Source organism: Macrobrachium nipponense, chromosome 27 (assembly GCF_015104395.2).
Source record: "Macrobrachium nipponense isolate FS-2020 chromosome 27, ASM1510439v2, whole genome shotgun sequence".
Lineage (NCBI taxonomy): Eukaryota > Metazoa > Arthropoda > Malacostraca > Decapoda > Palaemonidae > Macrobrachium > Macrobrachium nipponense.
Window position 1 is genome coordinate 37,959,319 of NC_087216.1, and position 19,394 is coordinate 37,978,712.

A 19,394-nucleotide genomic window follows, 5' to 3' on the forward strand; every position below is an offset into this window, starting at 1 on the left:
CACGAAAATCACAGATGAGTCTCCCACTACCTTTGTCAGAGACAGTACTTACATTTTGTCTCAGGGTCCGCAAGACTTCTACCCTTCTTAAACCCCCTTCCCCCGAGAAAAAAAGCATATAATTATTACGTTTTTTACGCTATTCTGACAACCTTGCAACTCACCCTTGTTTGGAATTAGTAGGTTCATTCTTTCTGTGCGTTTAGAATTAATATTTTAACCCAAATACCTGTTGCTTTAAGCTAGGTATATATTATGTTTCCGACATACTTACCCCATTGACATGGCCATTAAAGAGAAAACTAGTTAAGGTAGTCTTATTTTTATATGGTATCTAAAAGACATTTTGTTCATTTTCTCTACTTGCTGATGCCAGGCAGGAGTAAAAATATTGACTACCTCAAACAAGGTTATGGTTTTTGAGTTATATTTGGTCGTTAACAGGCTTACACGTAAGTTTTTGCTGAGATTTTTACGAAAATTTGACGCAAGGTTTGGGAGGAATAGATATGTAACTTTTGGGGAGAAGGAACCTTTTTAGGGGTGACTCGGTCGTCCTTGGCGAGGATTGCCGGGGGTCTCTCTCTCTTAACGCTCTTTATTGTTGGATGGAACTGACCTTTTCATAGATCACGTGCTGTTCCTCATTAATTATCGGAGTCTATAAAAGAGCAAAGGCTACCAAGTTCATAATTGCTCATGCACGATAAGATAGGGATATATCTTAATATATCTTAGGGTTTATACCCTTAATAATGTTGGTACTCTCAGCTTCATAGTTTTTGTTGTGTTGAGGAAAAAATGATAATAGCAGTTTTTTTTTTTTTGAAGAGTAACGTTTTTTGTGAACAGTACATCTTTATATCAGAATACAGTGTCCGTGATATTTAATCCGAATTTTGTGAAGCATTTTTGCTAAAACCGCAAAATTTTCACCCAAGATACGACACAGTAAACAAGGATTTATGAATAACAAGAAAAAAACAATTGTTGTTGATGTTGCTTTCTTCATGTATAAAGCAGGAAAATGATTTGAAAATCGTTATCTTGATTATCTTGTTGGTGTGTCCAAAAGATAAGGATTACTGGTCTGTTGACGAGATTGAGAGACCACATGCGTGACAATGGCTGAATCTGGCCGATACTCTACTTAAACAACCAACAGCAACAGGTACCTATTACTGCTACTGCTGCCGCTACTACTACTACTACTACTACTACTACTACTACTACTTCTACTACTACTACTTCTACTACTACTACCACTTCTACTACTACTACTACTACTACAGAAATTATGGTTATAAAATTAGTACTATTACTAAATAGACACTGCTGTGATTATGAATGATGTCCGAAGGGCAACGAATTGATGAATATCATTCCAGTGAAAAATGACTTATTCAGTAAATTGAGTTCTGAATTATAAAACCATGAAATTTTGTGTTTTAGAGAGAGAGAGAGAGAGAGAGAGAGAGAGAGGGAGAGAGAGAGAGAGAGAGAGAGAGAGAGAGAGAGAGAGAGAGAGAGAGAGAATTCAAACTAAATCAGACTTAAAACTATTGATTTGTAAAAACTTTATGGTCAGTGCATACTTCAAAATTAAGATTTAAATTAGTTTTTATAAGATTTCACAATGTATGTATGTACGTGTGTGTGTGTGTGTGTGTGTGTGTGTGTGTGTGTGTATATATATATATATATATATATATATATATATATATATATATATATAATATATGCCGGTGAACTTCTTATGCCGGTATGCTTCTTGAATAAGAAGGGGGCAAAACTTAGTAAAGAAAGAATTTCGTATCGGCTCAGTTTTGCCCTCTGTCAGGTTGCTTCCGGACGGTCAATCAAGCTCCCGGAAGCGGCTCTATAGAGAGCAAGACTAAGGACGAAAGGAGATCTGTAATCCCTCTCTTCCTCTGTTTTTTCCCTTTCGTTTGCATGGCGGAGATATATGTATATATATATTATATATATATATATATATATATATATATATCTATATATATATATTATATTAGAGAGAGATACATTTTCTGTTAGTTCTTGAAATCTTGAGGCGTTAGAACTCATCGAAAAGATTCCATATTTCGGTGTTAGTGGAAATGGTGTGTCGTCTATATATATATATATATATATATATATATATATATATATATATATACTATATATATATATATATATATATTATATTATATATATATTAGAGAGAGATACATTTTTCTGTTAGTTCTTGAAATCTTAATGCGTTAGAACTCATCGAAAGATTCAGTATTCCGGTGTTAGTGGAAATGGTTTGTGTGATCTGTGGGTATTAGCTAAGCCGTTAAGAGCTCTTATCAGAACTCGTGTTTATTTTATGTCGGAGGTTAGTTTGTTCAGTGGCCGCGCTTTTTTTTTATATATACAATTTAAATTTTCCGGGTTGTATGTTTGTTTCTGCCAGAGATTTATCTCTGTTAGAGTGAGTGGTTTCCTTAAAGTAGCAGTTTTGACTTGGACCATCTACCAATGGTCTCTTGTTTGTCACATTTTCTTAAATTGTATTTCAACAGAGATCTTTCACATTCACATGATCCCTGATACCCTTTACCCGCAGAGAGCAGCCAGATTCGCTGAACATCAGCACCAATATGCAGTCAATGTGCATCGCTCTCGAATTTTTCAGTTCCAGGGGTCCTTTATTCCTTACACCGTTGGGTTGTGGAATGTCGTGTAATTGGAACTTCAAAAGTTGAAGCGAAGATGCAATGCATGATACTTTTCTACTTGCATTTTAGAACATTTGATGTATTTATTAATTTATTTTTTTCTTGTTTTATAATGAGTAGGATCTCTTCATGATGGTTTCCCTTCACTTCCTCTTACTTCTGCCAAATGAACAACATATATTTTTGAAGTTTGAATTTCAAGTCAGTGGCCCCAGTGAGCTTGCTCGATATGAATAGGTTTCAAGAATTAACGTTTTTTCCTCGTAACTGGCTATTTTAAAGTTTCTCTCGTGGAAGCCTTTTGTTTTGGTAATTTTATTTTTTTTTACATCATGACGTTAGCTTTCATCATAATAGTTTATCTTTAGGTATAACTCGTTAAAGAAGATTGTGTTGGCTTTTATTTTTAAATCCGTTGATAGAATGAACTTAATGTTAAAAAATGGGTAAAAAGAGAAAATCCGGATTTTATGTTCTTACCTTAGGGACGTTACGTGCCGTCCTAAAGCTCGGACCAGTGCACCTTTAGCCTCCTTAGATATGTACTCCAGTATATGAATACACATTGTTTCATCATTTAAAACTTTAAATACATCACATATTGACCTTATTTCAAATCTCTGATAAAAGATTTTGAAATGTTCTTTCTCTACCTCCCTATATATATATATATATATATATATATATATATATATATATATATATATATATATATATAATATATATATATATATATATGTATATATATACACACATATATATATATATGTATATATATATGTATATATGTTATATATATATAATTTATATAAAATAAAATGCTCCTCCGACTTTGTTCTGGAAAGCAGTTTGTCTTGCAAGACAGACTTGTTTTGGGCAGCTGTTTGCGTCTTGCAAAATTAAATTTGTTCTTGGCGATCATTGACTTCATGCAAATTCGAAGTTGCTGTAGCTTTTCTTGACAGCCATTTGTGTCTTACAAGATCGACTTCGATATGGGAAACCGTTTGCGCCTTAGCTTCTCCAGTGTAAAAAGAATATTGCAATGAATGGCGTGGCGGTGCTTCAGGACGAACCCTTAGTAAATAAGATTGATTACATTACACTTACTATAAATGTGCATCACGTTTCTCTACTTACCGCGAAATTTCCTTGTTTTTCTTATTTAGTCGTGTTTTATAAAGTTTCTAAAATTTCAGATGTAAGAATTATTAGATTTACACAAATAGGATACTTTTATGATTCAAGTTTCATATTCAGAATTAAGGAAATCACTTCTAAATAAACGGTCCAAATTCAGACTCAGGATTTCAGGAATGTTGTCTGAAGTTGAAAAGCTTAATTCCGGAATGTCAGATTTACAGGAGTTTTTTTAAATATGCAATTACCAAGCTCAGGAGTACAGACATGATGTCACATCTATTGAAAGCTGAGGTTCAGAATGTCAGAAATCATATCCAAAAATTCTAAGCCCAGTCTCAGAATATCAGAAATTCACAGCCCATGCCCAGAATGTCAAGAGTGTGATTAAAGACACCAAGCTTAGGCTTAGGATTTATGGCGTTTTTGAGATTTCCGAGGCAGAAAAGCAGCCTTGCAGAATTAGAAAATCAGACACCAGTTTATCTCAGAATATTACCTAAAAGAGAGAGAAAAAAAATCATAGCACAAGCCCAAAAGATTTTGAAATAAAAAATGGTCAATCAGTGCTTAAAAAAAAAAAACGAGAGTTGTTGGCAAATCCAAAATTCTTCTTATTACATGTGGTGAATGCATACCATACACGAAAAACAATGCATCGAAACTCGAGCCACACAGTTGTCTGAAACTTGGGTGAATAAATCCCCCACCCAACTAGATAAAATAAAGTGTCGGCTACAAATAAAGAACTGAAAAAAGAAGACAAAGTACCGAGTCTAACAAAACCTCATTAATAATCGTAATTTAAGTCACAAATTACACAGGTAATAACTGAAGACGATTACAATAAGACTACCGAAAAAATATTAAGTAAAGAAATAATCTTCCTGTAACCATGCTCCAAGCATGGAAAAACTGGGAAATGACAGAATTCAAACCCTACACTTTCTCCTCGAAACCCGTTCTTACCCCTCCCAGTTAATCTTGACAAATCTCGGGTTTCTTTAGCTGTGACAATGAGGGAATCTTTAGACGTGGTTCCTTTTTAGGGTTTCCCCCAATTCTTATTCTTCTTCCGACGTAACAAAGATGGGATTAGTCCCTAGTTTCCCTTTATTTACAAAAGGATCTGCGCCCGGCTTTCCTCTCCTCTCTTACAAAGGATGCTTTGACGTTCTCGAGTTTTTTTTTTTATTTTTTATTTTTTTAGTTATATGCAAACTTTTCCCTTTTCTCTCCTTGGAATAATTTTGTGATATGCAAAGAACACATACAGAAATTACTTTATGGAAGGAGTATGTTTGATTGAAACGAAACCCAAATTAAATTATTTTGATTAACTCTGGTACGATATGTCGTCTTGTGATGTTTGTCTATGAAAATATATTAAGTAATTTGTTGATATCAATAAAAACAACTGAAGAGGGTTATTGGTTCGTGTCTCAACTTCATTTAAAGTTGTGTGTATATATAATAATATATAATAATATATATATATATATATATATATATATATATATATATATATAATATATATATATATATATTTGTGTGTGTGAGTGTGTGTGTGAAGATGAAAGGCCCATAAAACACTATTTGAACGTTGCAACTATATATTTCGAGCACTTCCTTCTGTGCTCCTGACGAGAGAAGGAAGTGCTCGGAATATATGGTTGCAACACTCAATAGTGTTTTATGGGCCTTTCATCTTCATATTATACTGTTGTATTACAGTAAAAACATGCATGCTATATTATCTATATATATATATTATATATATATTATATATATATATATATATATATATATATATATCTTACACCCTTTTGACAAAACTACATAAACTGGAAACCCTTACCTGATGACAGTGGCGCCCTCTATCTGCAAACATGTCATTAGCTATTAAAGCTCACATAATACCAAAATACTATTTATTACCCAAAGCAGATGAAACATAAAATAGAACAAAATGATTAATAAGTCAGTGATAAAAACCCAAGTCTGCCCCACAAAGAAAACTAACAAGTTATCATTCCACTCTCCTGGCTAAGTATTCACTCCCAGACCCAAAGTGTCAATCGTTTCCTTGTATTAGTCAGGATAGAGAATCCCGTCTCTAATATCATGGAATAGAGCCTATCTGTAATAAAGATACATAACATAATATTAGGTAAAGAGATACATTTCACACTTATCTCTTTCAAAAGCAATATTAAGTAAGATACATTTCACACACTTTCTTTCAAAAGCAATATTAAGTTAAGAAATACATTTCACACTTCTCTCTCTTTTCAAAGGCAACTGTTTCTAAGTAATTTAAAATATGTGCCATATCTTTATGATGGGGTTTTCTCCCGACACCTGGCGTTTACCAAACCGACCTCTTTCCTATCACAAAAGAAATATGTCTCTCGCAAGTGCCTTGGTCGGTTAGACCTGTGACATTCGTACAAACGAATGTACATACTCGACACACCCCAAACTGCCTTGGCAACAGTACGAACAGCCTCCAGATTAAAAATGCTTACGCACCAGATTCCTTCATTCAGGAAGGTTGCCTCTACAGCTCATTCTGTCTCATAGCAAGACATGTTATGTAATTCACTAACACATCACACACTTGTAAGATACATATATATATATATATATATATATATATATATATATATATATATATATATTTATTTATTTATTACACATTCATACGTACATACTGAAGGACATGGCTCATTACATTGGTTTCTTCATTGGCTAGGACGTTCGAGACAAAGTCCCATCTTCAGGCTAAAAGCAAGAAATAAATGTTAGATTAATACAAAACACTTAAAAAAGGAAATTAACGTAAAACTATTTACAATTAATTAAACCATTTCTAAGTAAAATTACGAATTGAGTATTCTCAAAGAATTAATGTTACATTAATACAAACCACGTTTAAGAAAGGGAGATGAAAATGATAAAACATTAAAACATTTCTGAGTAAAATTACAAATAAAAGCATTTAAAAATGAGGAAGACGCCTTTCTCAAGCGGAGTCCCGCCGATCCGTGTCAGGACGGTGGAAAAAAGTCAAGAGGCGGCAGAGAGCAAAGTGGTGTGGCTTTGTGCTTTATACAAAGGTACTGAGGTGGTATGGTTGTTGAGCGAAGTTACCAGTTTCTAATTCTTAACGGGCAGCAAATTACCCAGCCCTGAACAATCAAATATCAGGAACCACTCCAGAATTTGTAAAGCAGACAATTTATAATAACTTGACGGTCATTTTGACATCATATGAACACCACCTTCTCGTTCTTGAAAGTTTGGCAGTTAAACAAACATACCTTCACTAAGCAACTATACCACCTCAGTACCTTTGTTTATAACATAAAGCTACGTCACTTTGTTCTTTGCCTCCTCTTGACTCATTTCTAATGTTTTTATTTAATTTACTTAGAAGTGTTTTAACTGTGTATAATTTTACATTTCCTTCTCTTAAACGTGTTTTGTATTGTAATATTAATTCTTTATTATTAAATTCGTAATTTAATTAGAAGTTGTTTAATTATTAATAGTTTTAAGTTAATTTTCTTTTTGAAATGTTTTGCATTAATGTAATTATTATTTCTTACTTTTAGTCAGAGGATGGGAGGTTGTCTCGAAACGTCGCTAGCCAATAAAGAAACCAATGTAATGTGCCATGTTCTTCCATATCCCCATGCCTATTTCACCGACGATTAGCCTCTCTCTCTCTCTCTCTTCTCTCTCTCTCTCTCTCTCTCTCTCTCTCTCTCTCTCCTATTAATTTGCGTTTCGAGCCAACTCATGTATTCTTTGCCGGCGCACGAACAGTAACTTGGGTTGTTTAAGAGGATAATAAATATTAGTATGTTTACGTTAATTGTGGGAATAAATTGCATTGGGAACAAAATAAATTAGGAATATTTATCCTTTGATTTAAGAAATATCGTGTAAAGTCCTACATCACCTTAGTCATCAAATCATTTCTAAGTATTCAACAAGCTAGTACATTTGACTCCTTGATGAGGCAGCTTGGCGATCTGTCTTGGTGATATCAAATTATGTCAAAGATGGAAAAAGATATTTGATTTCTACGAAATTGTTGCTCTCTATTTTGGTCAAACGTCAAGCATTCCGTAGAACATGGTATGCACGCTCGTTGGTATAAGTGCTATTTGCATATAACGTATAATTGACTATGGTGTTATGTTACTGAACAGCGCGCAAACTCGTTATTTTTTTAAATTTGAGCAGAAAATGTGTTAAGCTGCTTATGTTTTATCAGCGCACATACGGACATGGTTGAGGAATCGCCAATTTGCTGCAACACATGTCAGCTACGAGCTTGACACCAGAATATCAGTTATTTTTCTTCCATTTTTTCTCTCCCGTATTTTGACGAACGGCAGGAAGTAACAAACAGGATTTGTGATAACAAAAACAGGAAACGGACTTGCCACTTTTGTTAACGACTGGAAGTAGAGATTTATTTTCGTTCACCGAAAATTAGCTGCACACGATATAATCTGTGCTGGCTGGGATTTCGCAGAATATGGTCTCTTGTCAAAAATTTCCACCACTAGTGATTCATGGGCGAGTTGAGGTTACATGTGTATATATATATATTATATATATATATATATATATATATATATATATATATATATGCATACATACAGGAAATGTACATAGGGAGCGATAGTGGCACAATATCATTTCCTGTGGGTTCTGATGATAAATCAAATCACGTGCTTGTTTATTGTATGTATATATATATATATATATATATATATAGTTATATATATATATATTATATATATTATGTATATATGAGAGAGAGAGAGAGAGTGAGTTAGGAAAGTGTAATGCTCGGTAGGTACCAGACCTAGAGGCTCAGGGGAAACGAATGAAAGAGTATAAGTGCGTTCGATCGAGACCTGCATGGGTAAGGTTGATTATGTTGTGAAGTAGACTCTGTGGAAGGGAATGTTTGTTGACCAGAATGGGAAAAGGATGTAAGTTTTGGGTTTGGAAATCATTAATAATTATTGTGCCAGGGCATTTGAGTGCATAGATGTGTGACATGGAGTTCAAATAAAAATGGACAGTCTCTTGCTGAAATGGGTTTGGAAATGGGCTGATTTGTCATACTTTTCCCAAAAGAAATGAAGTACACTTGGGCAAGGGGGAATGTTCACCTGAAGATTTTGTTAGATATTTATTAATGGTAGATGGAAATGGAAGATGATAAATGCAATGTGGTTAGAAGGGTGACAAGAGGTTTATGCGATCATTGTTTCGTTGAATCAAAAGTTAAGAGACACAGAAGTTCAAGAAGGAAATGAAGTGATGAAAATTTATCTATAAGGGTAATTAAGATAAACGAGTTGATAATAGGAAGTAAGAAAAGTGAGAAAATGGATGAAAATTGGACTTAAGTTCAAGATTGGGTTATGGAATCGGTAGGAAGTGTTCATGGATTAAGGATTATGGGAACAGGGAACAAAATCTGTAGGTGGTGGACGGAGGAAATGAGATCTTATTGAATGAGAAAGGGTACTGGAATTATCTGAGGTGCCATAGCGAGACAGAATGGGGGACTGTGTGATGGAATATATTCAGGGAAAGAAAAAAAGTTGTTCTTGGAGGAAATAAATGCAGCGAGAAGTTAGAGGAAATTAATCTTGGAATAATAGAAGCAAATGAAGACAGTGCAGTCGTTTACTGATTTGAGTGAGCATTGTGAGGATTTGTTGAATGTGGAAGATATAGATAAGACAAGCAGAGCTGATTCATGCAAGAGTTTGAGAATATAGTGGAAGATATGATAAAGATCGAGAGTAGAGCAATTAAGAGAATGAACTACAAGGAGAATGGAATGGGTGGAATGTGTGACGTTCGGAGAAGTGGCACCTACTAATTGGTATAGTGAGGAGAAACATCAGAGATAGGGAAGCAGCTTGAAATGTTTGTAGGAGTAAATGTGAGCCAAATCAATGTGATGGGGGTTACATTTTAACCAGAAAGATTTGCCAGTGAATGAATGGTAGCATGGATGGTATGAAAAAGGAGCAGTAGATCGGTATAATTATTTGGGTATAAAGGTTTTGGATGATGGTAGAATGTGAGAAGAAGTGAATCGCAGAGTACGTGTAGCAAAATTGTACAAAAGATTAGGAGGAAACTCTACCAGAGAGGCAGTGGAAGCCAGGGTAGGAAAGTGTGAAGGGACTGAACCAATTCTCTTTTGTGTCTTCTGTAAGTAAGGTGTTTGACACTGAGTGCAAGAAATATAAAAAAAAGTAGAAGCTGTAGAGATTATCAAGTATGTTGTATTACTTTGTAGTGTTTGTGGTATAAGAATAATGAACAAAGATAACTCGGCATAAGAGCTCGGTTAGATATGGACAGCATAGTTCGGCAATTTTCCATCATCTAAATAACACGAACCATACTAGTGGTTGGAACTCAAATTTTATATAAGAGCAGCTGTCGATACAAATGTCAGATGGTAGAATCTTCACTGATTAACCAAGAAAGCAGATCAACCTTTCTATTGGAGCCTGGGACTCTGCCCATATAGACAATATCTTCCTTCAGGTAACGGCGAAGCCGTTTAAGACAATTAACAGAACCTACGTCGACTAGCAGTGACCCCAGACATCGCCTAAGGGCATCTCCCACTATATATTTCACCAGTGTAACTTCTGTCATTCACTACTTGATAAGGATGGAAGTCAGTCCACCGAAATATAGTCCTTAGCTTTAAACCAGTGTTTTAATGGGCCCTTTTGTACTTGAGACGTATCCTGTTTTAACAAGAATTTATTTACATATATAAATTTTATATGTATATATATATGTGTATATATATATATATATATATATACTATATATATATATATATATATATATATATATATATAATGTAAGTATGTATGAGTGGGTAACTTATGTATTTAACCTTTATAAGCTGAAAAAAAGAAGCCAAACTTCACGTAACCAGTTGTACTAGTTTTCCTGTATATCGTGTCGATTCATTCTTATGTCTTATCTATTTCCCTCTTCCCCCTCTTCCGTTTCTGCTCTGAGGGTATCTCAGCGACACGCCCCTCTCGGCCCATGTTCGACAACACCCAGTGATTGGAGGACAGCGCCGCGAAGACAACATGTAAAGAAAAGATCGAATTTCTCGTCGGAATTTAAAAAAAAAAGAGAGGGAGAGAGAGAGGAGGAGGAGAAGAAGAAGAAGAAGATGGGAACAGCTGGCTTATAAGCACTCTGATTTCGCTTCCGGGAAGTTTTTTTCATTTATTGTTTAGCTATGAAGGGCTCTCCATTTACTTTGTTTATAGAAAATGGCTTTACTAAATGCGTTTCTAGATTGGTATCGACTAAAGTAATGAAAATAGTGATAATGCCTGAATTGTTTTCATTCCTTATCATTTCTGATAATTTTACCATTTTACCTCATGAAGTCAGTTATTGATAGAATGAACATTCTTAGAAGTATTTTACTGTTGGCAATAAGTAACTTTAAAAATAACCCAACTCAAGGTCTGTCAACCAAAAATACGAAAGCAACAGATTTTATGTTTTTGTTCGATTGTTCGAGAGAAGGGCCGGGGGTGGGGGGTTGCTTTTTTGTTGTTCTTGGGGAAGGGGGCAGGACTGCATTTGATATCGGGGTGCTTTGCAACCTCTTTCCTCATCAAGGTCTTATTGTTTTGCTTTTTGGAAGCTGTCTTCAGATGTATCAAAAGTTGTTGAAGGTGCTAAATACAGAAGAATTGTCATAATACAAAGTATCTACAGGATATTTTTTTTGTAGTATCGGTTGCCTCTGATGATGAAAGCTGCTTGCCGACTTCCATCCTGGACTGAGCCCCTCGCACCACTGGCCTCTTGGGAAGTGCTCAGAATCAAGGTATCTTGGTTCAAGCTTGGGGCCAGTACGTAACTTACCACGAGTCGGGACTTCTCGTCTCGACCCTATTTCTGGTAATAGAAGTTCACTCTCGACGTGGTTCGGAAGTCACATAAAGCCGTTGGTGCCGTTGCTGAATAACCATGCAAACCAAACCTCGTATATGCTGTAGGCTTAGAAAGTTTGAGTTAATGATAAAATTGATATTTGCAATAACAATATAAGGCCACATTGAGTTAGAGTTTATTGGATTATGACCATCTTAGTCACAGCAAGATCGGGGCCATTAATTAATACTATAATTGATAAGCATGCAGAGGATTCGGGCCACTTTTGTATTTCATTTTATCAATTTTTTTCGACATGCAAGTAACTATTGTTTAGTTCCCCTTGTTACAGTATTGCAGTTGCTAATGTCTACTCAAACTTTATTTTCTCATTTCCATGTGAATGATATCCGTTCCTGGTAGAGAGTGAGCTCCCACACACTTCCTAGAATTAAGATTCTTAAAAAATCAACGCGTATGCCAGAAATGACACAAACACAGAAGCGGACCTCATAAGCAATCGCACACACGGTCAGAGGCGTACCGTAAGCAGATTCAGGCATGCCTGATAAGCAAAGAACTACACAGTAACGGAAAAAATCACAGAAGCAAACAAGGACATGAAAAGAAACAAACACCCACTAATAAGTAATGACCTTAAGCACAACATGCATAAGCAATAAGTAACAGATAAGCTCAACTAAACAAGTACATGTAATCGCACGAGGAACCATCACTACACACAGGCATATAATAAAACAATTAGACCAGTGTAGACTAAGAAACAAACAAGCTCAAGTCATTAACGCTACACCTACGTAACAAACGAACCTTACCTTAGCCAGGCTTCTTTGTTCCTTTTCTGTTTGTAGAACCAATGTGTCCACACCTCTGGACATACTGTAATACGACGTTATTGGTTGATCAAGGGCACATTTCCTTTTTTTATTATTATTATGTTACTCTCTGCCATGTCTTTTCTGCGTTGTTTGTCTTTTTGGATTTTATTAAGTATATGGTTTTTATGGCTTCTTCAGTATAAATGTACGTCCACTTTGAACAGTTAATACAATAATAATAATAATAATTAAGCAAGTAAGAATGTCAATCTAGTTTTCTGTACAGCGTATAATGCTGTATGAAACATTCGATGTACTGCAGTATGCAAGTCTCAGCCACGACCGGGCAGCGCTCAGCACGATCATCGTTGACTTTAACCTTAAATAAAATGAAAACTAATGAGGCTAGAGGGCTGCAATTTGGTGTTTTATCATCATACGAATTTGCAGCCCTCTAGCCGTTTTTAAGATCTGAGAGCGGAGAACTGACAGTCATCGTAATAGCTTTCTTTCACAGAAAAATAAAAACGGAATATGGATCCGTATATTTTTGTTTGTGAGAAACGCTAATTTATAGGGAATGAAATCCACGTTTAGCATTTTCGTCGTCCAGCCCAGGGCCAACCACTGTGCTACTGGACCATTACTTCAGTATGGATAATGACGGCTCAAGTACCGAGCTTTAGGACAGTACATAACGTCCCTAGGGTTAAGAATTGTTGTCTCAACAGTCACTTTTGAATTAACGTTAGTTTTGGCGGCATAGGGTCAAAATGATACAGTAAAAGACAAAATAAAAAATGGGTGAATAGAGAAGTGAATGATTTGGTTAGATAATTAATAGCTAAAAAAAATAGGTCTTTTAAGTATCTTGAGAAATTAGAAATTTTGTTGTTGTTGTTGTTGTTGTCGTCAAAGTCGTTCGCAAATTGTCCTCGCCCTTTGATGTTCTTTATTTGGGTCTTAGTCTTGGTAGCGGATCTATGTCCAGGAATTGTGGAGAAATCGAGAGGTGAGGAGGTCATTGTGGCTATTACAGTTCCACATTCTCAGAATGTTCATTTCCAAGACTGATTTGAGAATATTATATAAAAATAAAGAAGGGAAAATAGCTCTGTGGTATTGCTAAGCTCAGAGGTTATTGGTTTATTGGGCAGGTGCTTCATTGTTCTGCTTTATTGAAGCAAAATCAGTTGATTGAATGGGACTTCCATTCCAATCTTGCTAGTCACTTCTCCGTCGTTAATAGCTTAATTGGCTTTTGAGTTTTTGTTGCGATGTTGCTAACCAGATTGCCTTTTAGTCCAGTTTCCAACTTTTCTTCAGAAGAACCTTTCATCGTGATACCTGTCAACAAAGATGATCTGCTGCAGGTTTGCATTGATGTTTCTTTACTTATTTTCGTTAGTAATTAAATGAGGCACAATTCTTGCCATAACGAGCTCTTGCTCCGTAAGGAGAGAGTGTGACTCTTGTTCGAACTGTTTCGCCTATTAGCCAAAGGCTATTTTGACTAGGAGAAATAGGATGAGTACTTTTGATCGGATCAGTATTATTTCGGTCATATGGTTTTAGGAAAGCCCACGAGTGAGTTAGAAGAATCACGGAGTAGAGCACCCGGATTAATAAGTTATTATAAAGGTAAAGTTAAGTTAATTTTCCAAATGGTGTCCTCGCAACAAAGGGTAGCCACACCATTTCTTCATTTCTTCCGCATTTCTTCAAAATGTGCCTCCGAGGGTTGTTGCTGTTTTTGGCTTTAAAAAAAATGCTGAGCTGGACATTTTGAGATTCGACAAAAGATTAATTTGTTGTGAGTCATTAATTAACTTGTTGCGAAACGCGAGAAGCCTGTTGCATTCTGAAGTGTGTGCTGAATGAGGCATAACGAGTTACTGCATATTTTAACATTTGAGTAAAACAATCCTACCTACCAATGGTAGCATGCAATACAGGTGTATAAGCCAGGGTCATGCATAACGTTTGCCTGCTGACAGAACTTAACTGGTCTCTCTGAAACAACACTACATCCTATGCTGTTCCTTGACGAATGTGCGACCTGGAAAAACGTAATGTTGTTCCCAAAGATATTTTAAATTCCAACTTAGTTCATTGAAATGAGAATCCGATATGAAACAAATCGTCGCACCCTGTCAACTATGTAAAACCACCAGTGACACAAAATGAGACATCCGTCTTGTGGGTTTTCTCTGTTTGTTGTTGTCATTGCATTGTCTCTCGAGTGCCATCAGGCTTCCGAATTCTCTAAACTACTTCCATTTTTCCAGTCCGGTGTAATATCTGCTTTCAAGAAGTGGTTCCACTATTTACTGTTTGAGCCTGACTCACTTTTTCCAAAGTGTTGCGTTGGATTGCGCATCCCGATACATTAACATTAAAAGTGACAAAAGCAAAAAAGGTAAACATTCAGAAACTTGCGTATGCAATGAACGGCGAAATATTGCAAGCTTGGTACCTTCAGAACAGAACCATGTGCCTCGTGGGCCGTGGCCTTGCATTAATAGCCTGTATGAGTCAGCGTCACTGCTTTAGGCAATGAAGTCCATCGTTAAACTTGAGACTGTAACTAAAGTCACTGGACACTTAATAGTGAATGGCGGAGACGAGGCTTAAGCTTCCTTGCCCTGCTAACCCCTCCCCCTTTCACCCCAAGCACCACCACCGCCAACTCCCTCTCCAAGACTTTTTTTTCAAGCACCGAGAACCAATGCCAGTTGGAGGAACATATTTTGCCCATGAGGAACCCCATTTAATTAAAGAAGGGATGATGCGACTGTTGACGTTTTCTTTTTTAATGTCTCTATCGAAAGAATGGGATGTTATTTATCTTGTGGCTGCCTTGTAATCTAGCTGAATCTGTCAGAGAGCAGATTAACACTTGACATTTTTTTTATCCTAAGTACACATAGTTCACACGCACGTGGACACTTCAGATATCACAAAATTAAGCCAAATATCGCTTGGTATCGACTACACATACTCGGGGCATTTGTTACACCCAACGGAATTATAACTGGAAAGGGCATCTGCATGAATATGAGTTGCTGAAAACTGATCAGTAACGCCAGCTGGTCGTCCTTTCCCAAAAGAAAAGACTGTAAAAATATTTAAGTTTTTGTACTCTTTAAGATCATATTTGTACGTTTATGTTCATTGTCGTTATAATCATTGTCATCTGAAATTTTGCCTCTCACGGAAATCATAAGTATCTTGGGATTTTCTTTCCGACTGCTAGAATGAAGACTGATCTGCTATGATTCTTGAATAAGGCCATGTGCCTGCAATAGTCACACAAACCTTTGAATACACAGGTCGTCTCTGAAACTTCAGTCTTATTAATTTTGTTCCAAGTGTCGTCCTCTTCCCGGGAGGTCCGTTATTGAACATTTCTTTTGTCTGGAATTCTTGGGATTTATTTGTTTTTGCAAATGCGTTAATATTTTTATGTATTTATTTATTTGCCAGTGCGCTTGTATGTTTTAGGCTTAAGTAGACAGAAATTATTAAGATCTGAAGGCTCATGAATGATGAACAATTAAAAGAGCCCGTAGGGTGTTAGTGCCGTCAGTGCGCATCATGTGGTGTATTGTAGGCATTATTATGGTTTTTTTTTTTCCGCCCTTCGGCCCCTGGTTGCAACATCTTTTGATTGCAAGACCTTTTTTCCGTTTACTGCACCTCCGTTCTTATTCATTCTTTCATCTAACTTTCCACCCTCTTCCTAACAATTGGTTCTTAGTGCAACTGCGAGGTTTTCTATTATAGCTTTCAAATTTTCCTACTCTCCTAGTTCCCAGCTCTTGGCCTTCGGCCTAAATTTTATATTCCAATTCCAGTTACAAGATTGATGGAAAAACGTAATCATTGAGAGAAAGCTGAAGTTGCAAAGTCCACGTTTGGTGTTATTAACACAAGAATAACTGTTCATCGATATTAATTTTATGCTGAAAGTTGTTTCAGATTTCCTTTGTTCTTTCCAGGAACCATCGTGTGTTCGTCCTGATTGTGAATGTCAGCTGTATCAGCTGTTCTACATTCACAGTCTCTTCAGAGTCGTCGCTTCGGTGTCACGTGAGTGTTTCAGACAGTTCCCAATGACATGTATTTTTCAGCTTTTTTCAGTCAAGCAATTCTCTTACCATATTCTCAACGACGAAAATGTCTCGTTTCCTTGATATTTGTTAATGATTCTTTTATTAAACATATGAGCGAAGACTGCAGTAGTGTTCAAAACGAACACTAATCGATGTTTCGTTTGTTCCTTGAAACAGGAAGCGTAGAATCTTAGGTTATCTGTTGGTCTATCAGTAACTCCATTTGCTTGTTGACGTCAAATATTATCTCTCCCTGTTCTCCTTTATATCTGTACCCTCTAGTGTTCGTCGTCGTTTTTTTAATGCCATTCCATCACTGCGGTATTCACTTAACAGATTTCCGCCCTGATTTGTCAGGAGTTAATGTGAAAGCGGGTGAATCAGTCATCCACATAAATGTTGTAGAGAGTGCCATGCCCTCTCTTTCTAGTCTGCTGTATATTATTTTTAAACTGCATCACGCAAGACGAAAAGTCTAACACAGAAGTGCGTGCTACGTGCTGTGTCAGAACTAACCATTGAGGCTGTTTTCCGCAGGTCATCATATTGCTACTTTGCCTGGGGTCATGTTTTCTGAAATCGAATTTAATATACTTCCTACTTAGTCTTTACGTAACCTTTTTAGTCTTATTTCCGCACTTTTTCTTGAATTATTTATGAATTCCAATGTCCTAATCAAGTTGTTTTTGGCCGGCATTGTCAAACTGGCATGTTATCTCGGCTGTTTATAAAATAAGAAAATCTTTGCTACTCTGTCAAGGGGTAACTTTTCTAATCTTAGTCAAAATCTAGTCAAACCCAGATTTTATCTCAAGATTGATGTAGGAATTCTAATCGAATTGCCTTTGGCGAGAGTTATCAAGCTTAGGTAGTGCAAATTTTGCCTTAAATCTTTTATGAATTTAGGAAATCTTTATCGAATCTGTGTTGGTAAATTTTTAATTTTTATTTATTTCATTGGTGCTTGCATTTTATCTGTCAAGTTAATAAGTTTTGTCTTATTTTTAAGGAATTCTATAATTTTTATTTTTTTTATATTAAGTGGCAGTTTAGGTCTTACTAGATGACGTTTCATTTATCTGCGGGCAAAACCATATTAGTCATTTTTCGTATTACTGCTTTTAGATTATGCTAAGTTTCTGTCTGTAGGCGATGATGAATTTGATCCAGCAGTTTACCCTAAAATGATGTCCCATTCTTTAGTTACATACACTTCTCATTTACTTAAAGTGAAATTTACATGAAATTTTTATGGCCAAATTATTTATATGAAATTTTCCTCTTCGCTTTTTTTCGTTTTTTTTCCCCAATCAGTATTTTCAACAGTTTCATTTTTACTTTACCTTTTCTCAGCGTAACTCCCCACTTTTATTGTATAGGGGAGTTGAATTCCGTGTAAGCTTGAGGGGCAGCACTTTCAAATGTGGACAAGGTTTCTGTATATTATGAAAACTTTTATTATATTTTCGTAACTACACCAATAAACTGGTAATGTGTAATTCACTTTTGGACTTCCCGTGAACTTCGCGACGGTACGTAACGTCCGTAGGGTCGGGACTTGCCGTCAAAACCTTCTCAACGATATGAATACGCCAGTTAAAAAAAAAAAAATAATAATTCTGTGAGATTGTGAACATTGCCTTTGTTGAGAAATCGACGACTTGATTGTTAGCTTTCTGTAATGATTTAGTTCTATGAAGTTATGTAGCGAGTAAATACTTAATTTTATTTAGTCGTTTTATTCTCTAAAAGAAACCTATTGAGATGGTTATTTGTCTGTCCGCCCTCAGATCTTAAAAACTAATCAGACTAGACGGCTGCAAATTGGTATGTTGATCATCCACCCTTCAATCATCAAACATACCAAATTGCAGCCCTCTGGCCCCAGAAGTTTTTGTTTTAAGATTAAATTTAGCCAAGATCGTGCGTCTGGCACAGCAATCGGTGCTTCCAACACAGGCCACCACCGGCCGCGGGTGGAAATTTCACGGGCCGCGGCTGAGAGTTTCATACAGCATTATACGATGTACAGAAAATTCGATTGCGATGAAGAAACTTCGGCGCATTTTTTACTTGTTTCTGCAGTGACTGAATATGACTTGGGAAGCAAACCGTGGAATCCTCATTTCAAGTACGCCAGGCCTGAAGCGAGGAGTCCCATTTTGTGTTCATTTTGCATAGGTTAAATTTGTTAATTGTTTTATTTTTACCAGTAAAAGTTGAATTTTTAGGAACTGTTTCAGAAAACACAAGTTAATTATGTGGTAACCTTTACAATAAGAGTCCTAATTTATGGCGCATTTTCCATGAAATAAATTTCCCACTTGAAATACTTAATGCACTCAATAAATGTTCCAGTTTATGTATCTTTAAAGTAGAAAGTTCCTTCCATTATATCTTTGGCATAAAGTAAAAGCCCTTTTCTTAGTGCCTCGTACGTATAATAAAATGTCCCAAGTTTGTCCCAATTACCATTCCTGTAGTAAGGGAACGAGTTCCTTGCTTCTTGTAAGACCTGTTGTGGATGTGAGACATAACTTTTTCCATTTATTGCAACCCAGACGTTTAGGGTACTTTTTAACTGTCTTGTTATCACTATGGTT

The 19,394-nt window shown here is 36.0% G+C and overlaps 1 protein-coding gene across 1 annotated transcript in view; it reads right to left on the minus strand.

The window, feature by feature from the left end:
* Nucleotides 1-1,150: 1,150 nt before the first annotated feature.
* LOC135200673 (peptidoglycan endopeptidase LytF-like) overlaps nucleotides 1,151-19,394 on the minus strand; it is a 37,241-nt gene continuing 18,997 nt past the window's right edge. Inside the window, exons 3-4 of the mRNA XM_064229281.1 lie at nucleotides 3,204-3,306; nucleotides 1,151-1,286 (exon numbers count right to left, since the gene is read on the minus strand). Of these exons, the coding sequence (XP_064085351.1) occupies nucleotides 1,151-1,286; nucleotides 3,204-3,306 (239 nt within the window). The remainder of the gene's footprint in view (nucleotides 1,287-3,203; nucleotides 3,307-19,394) is intronic.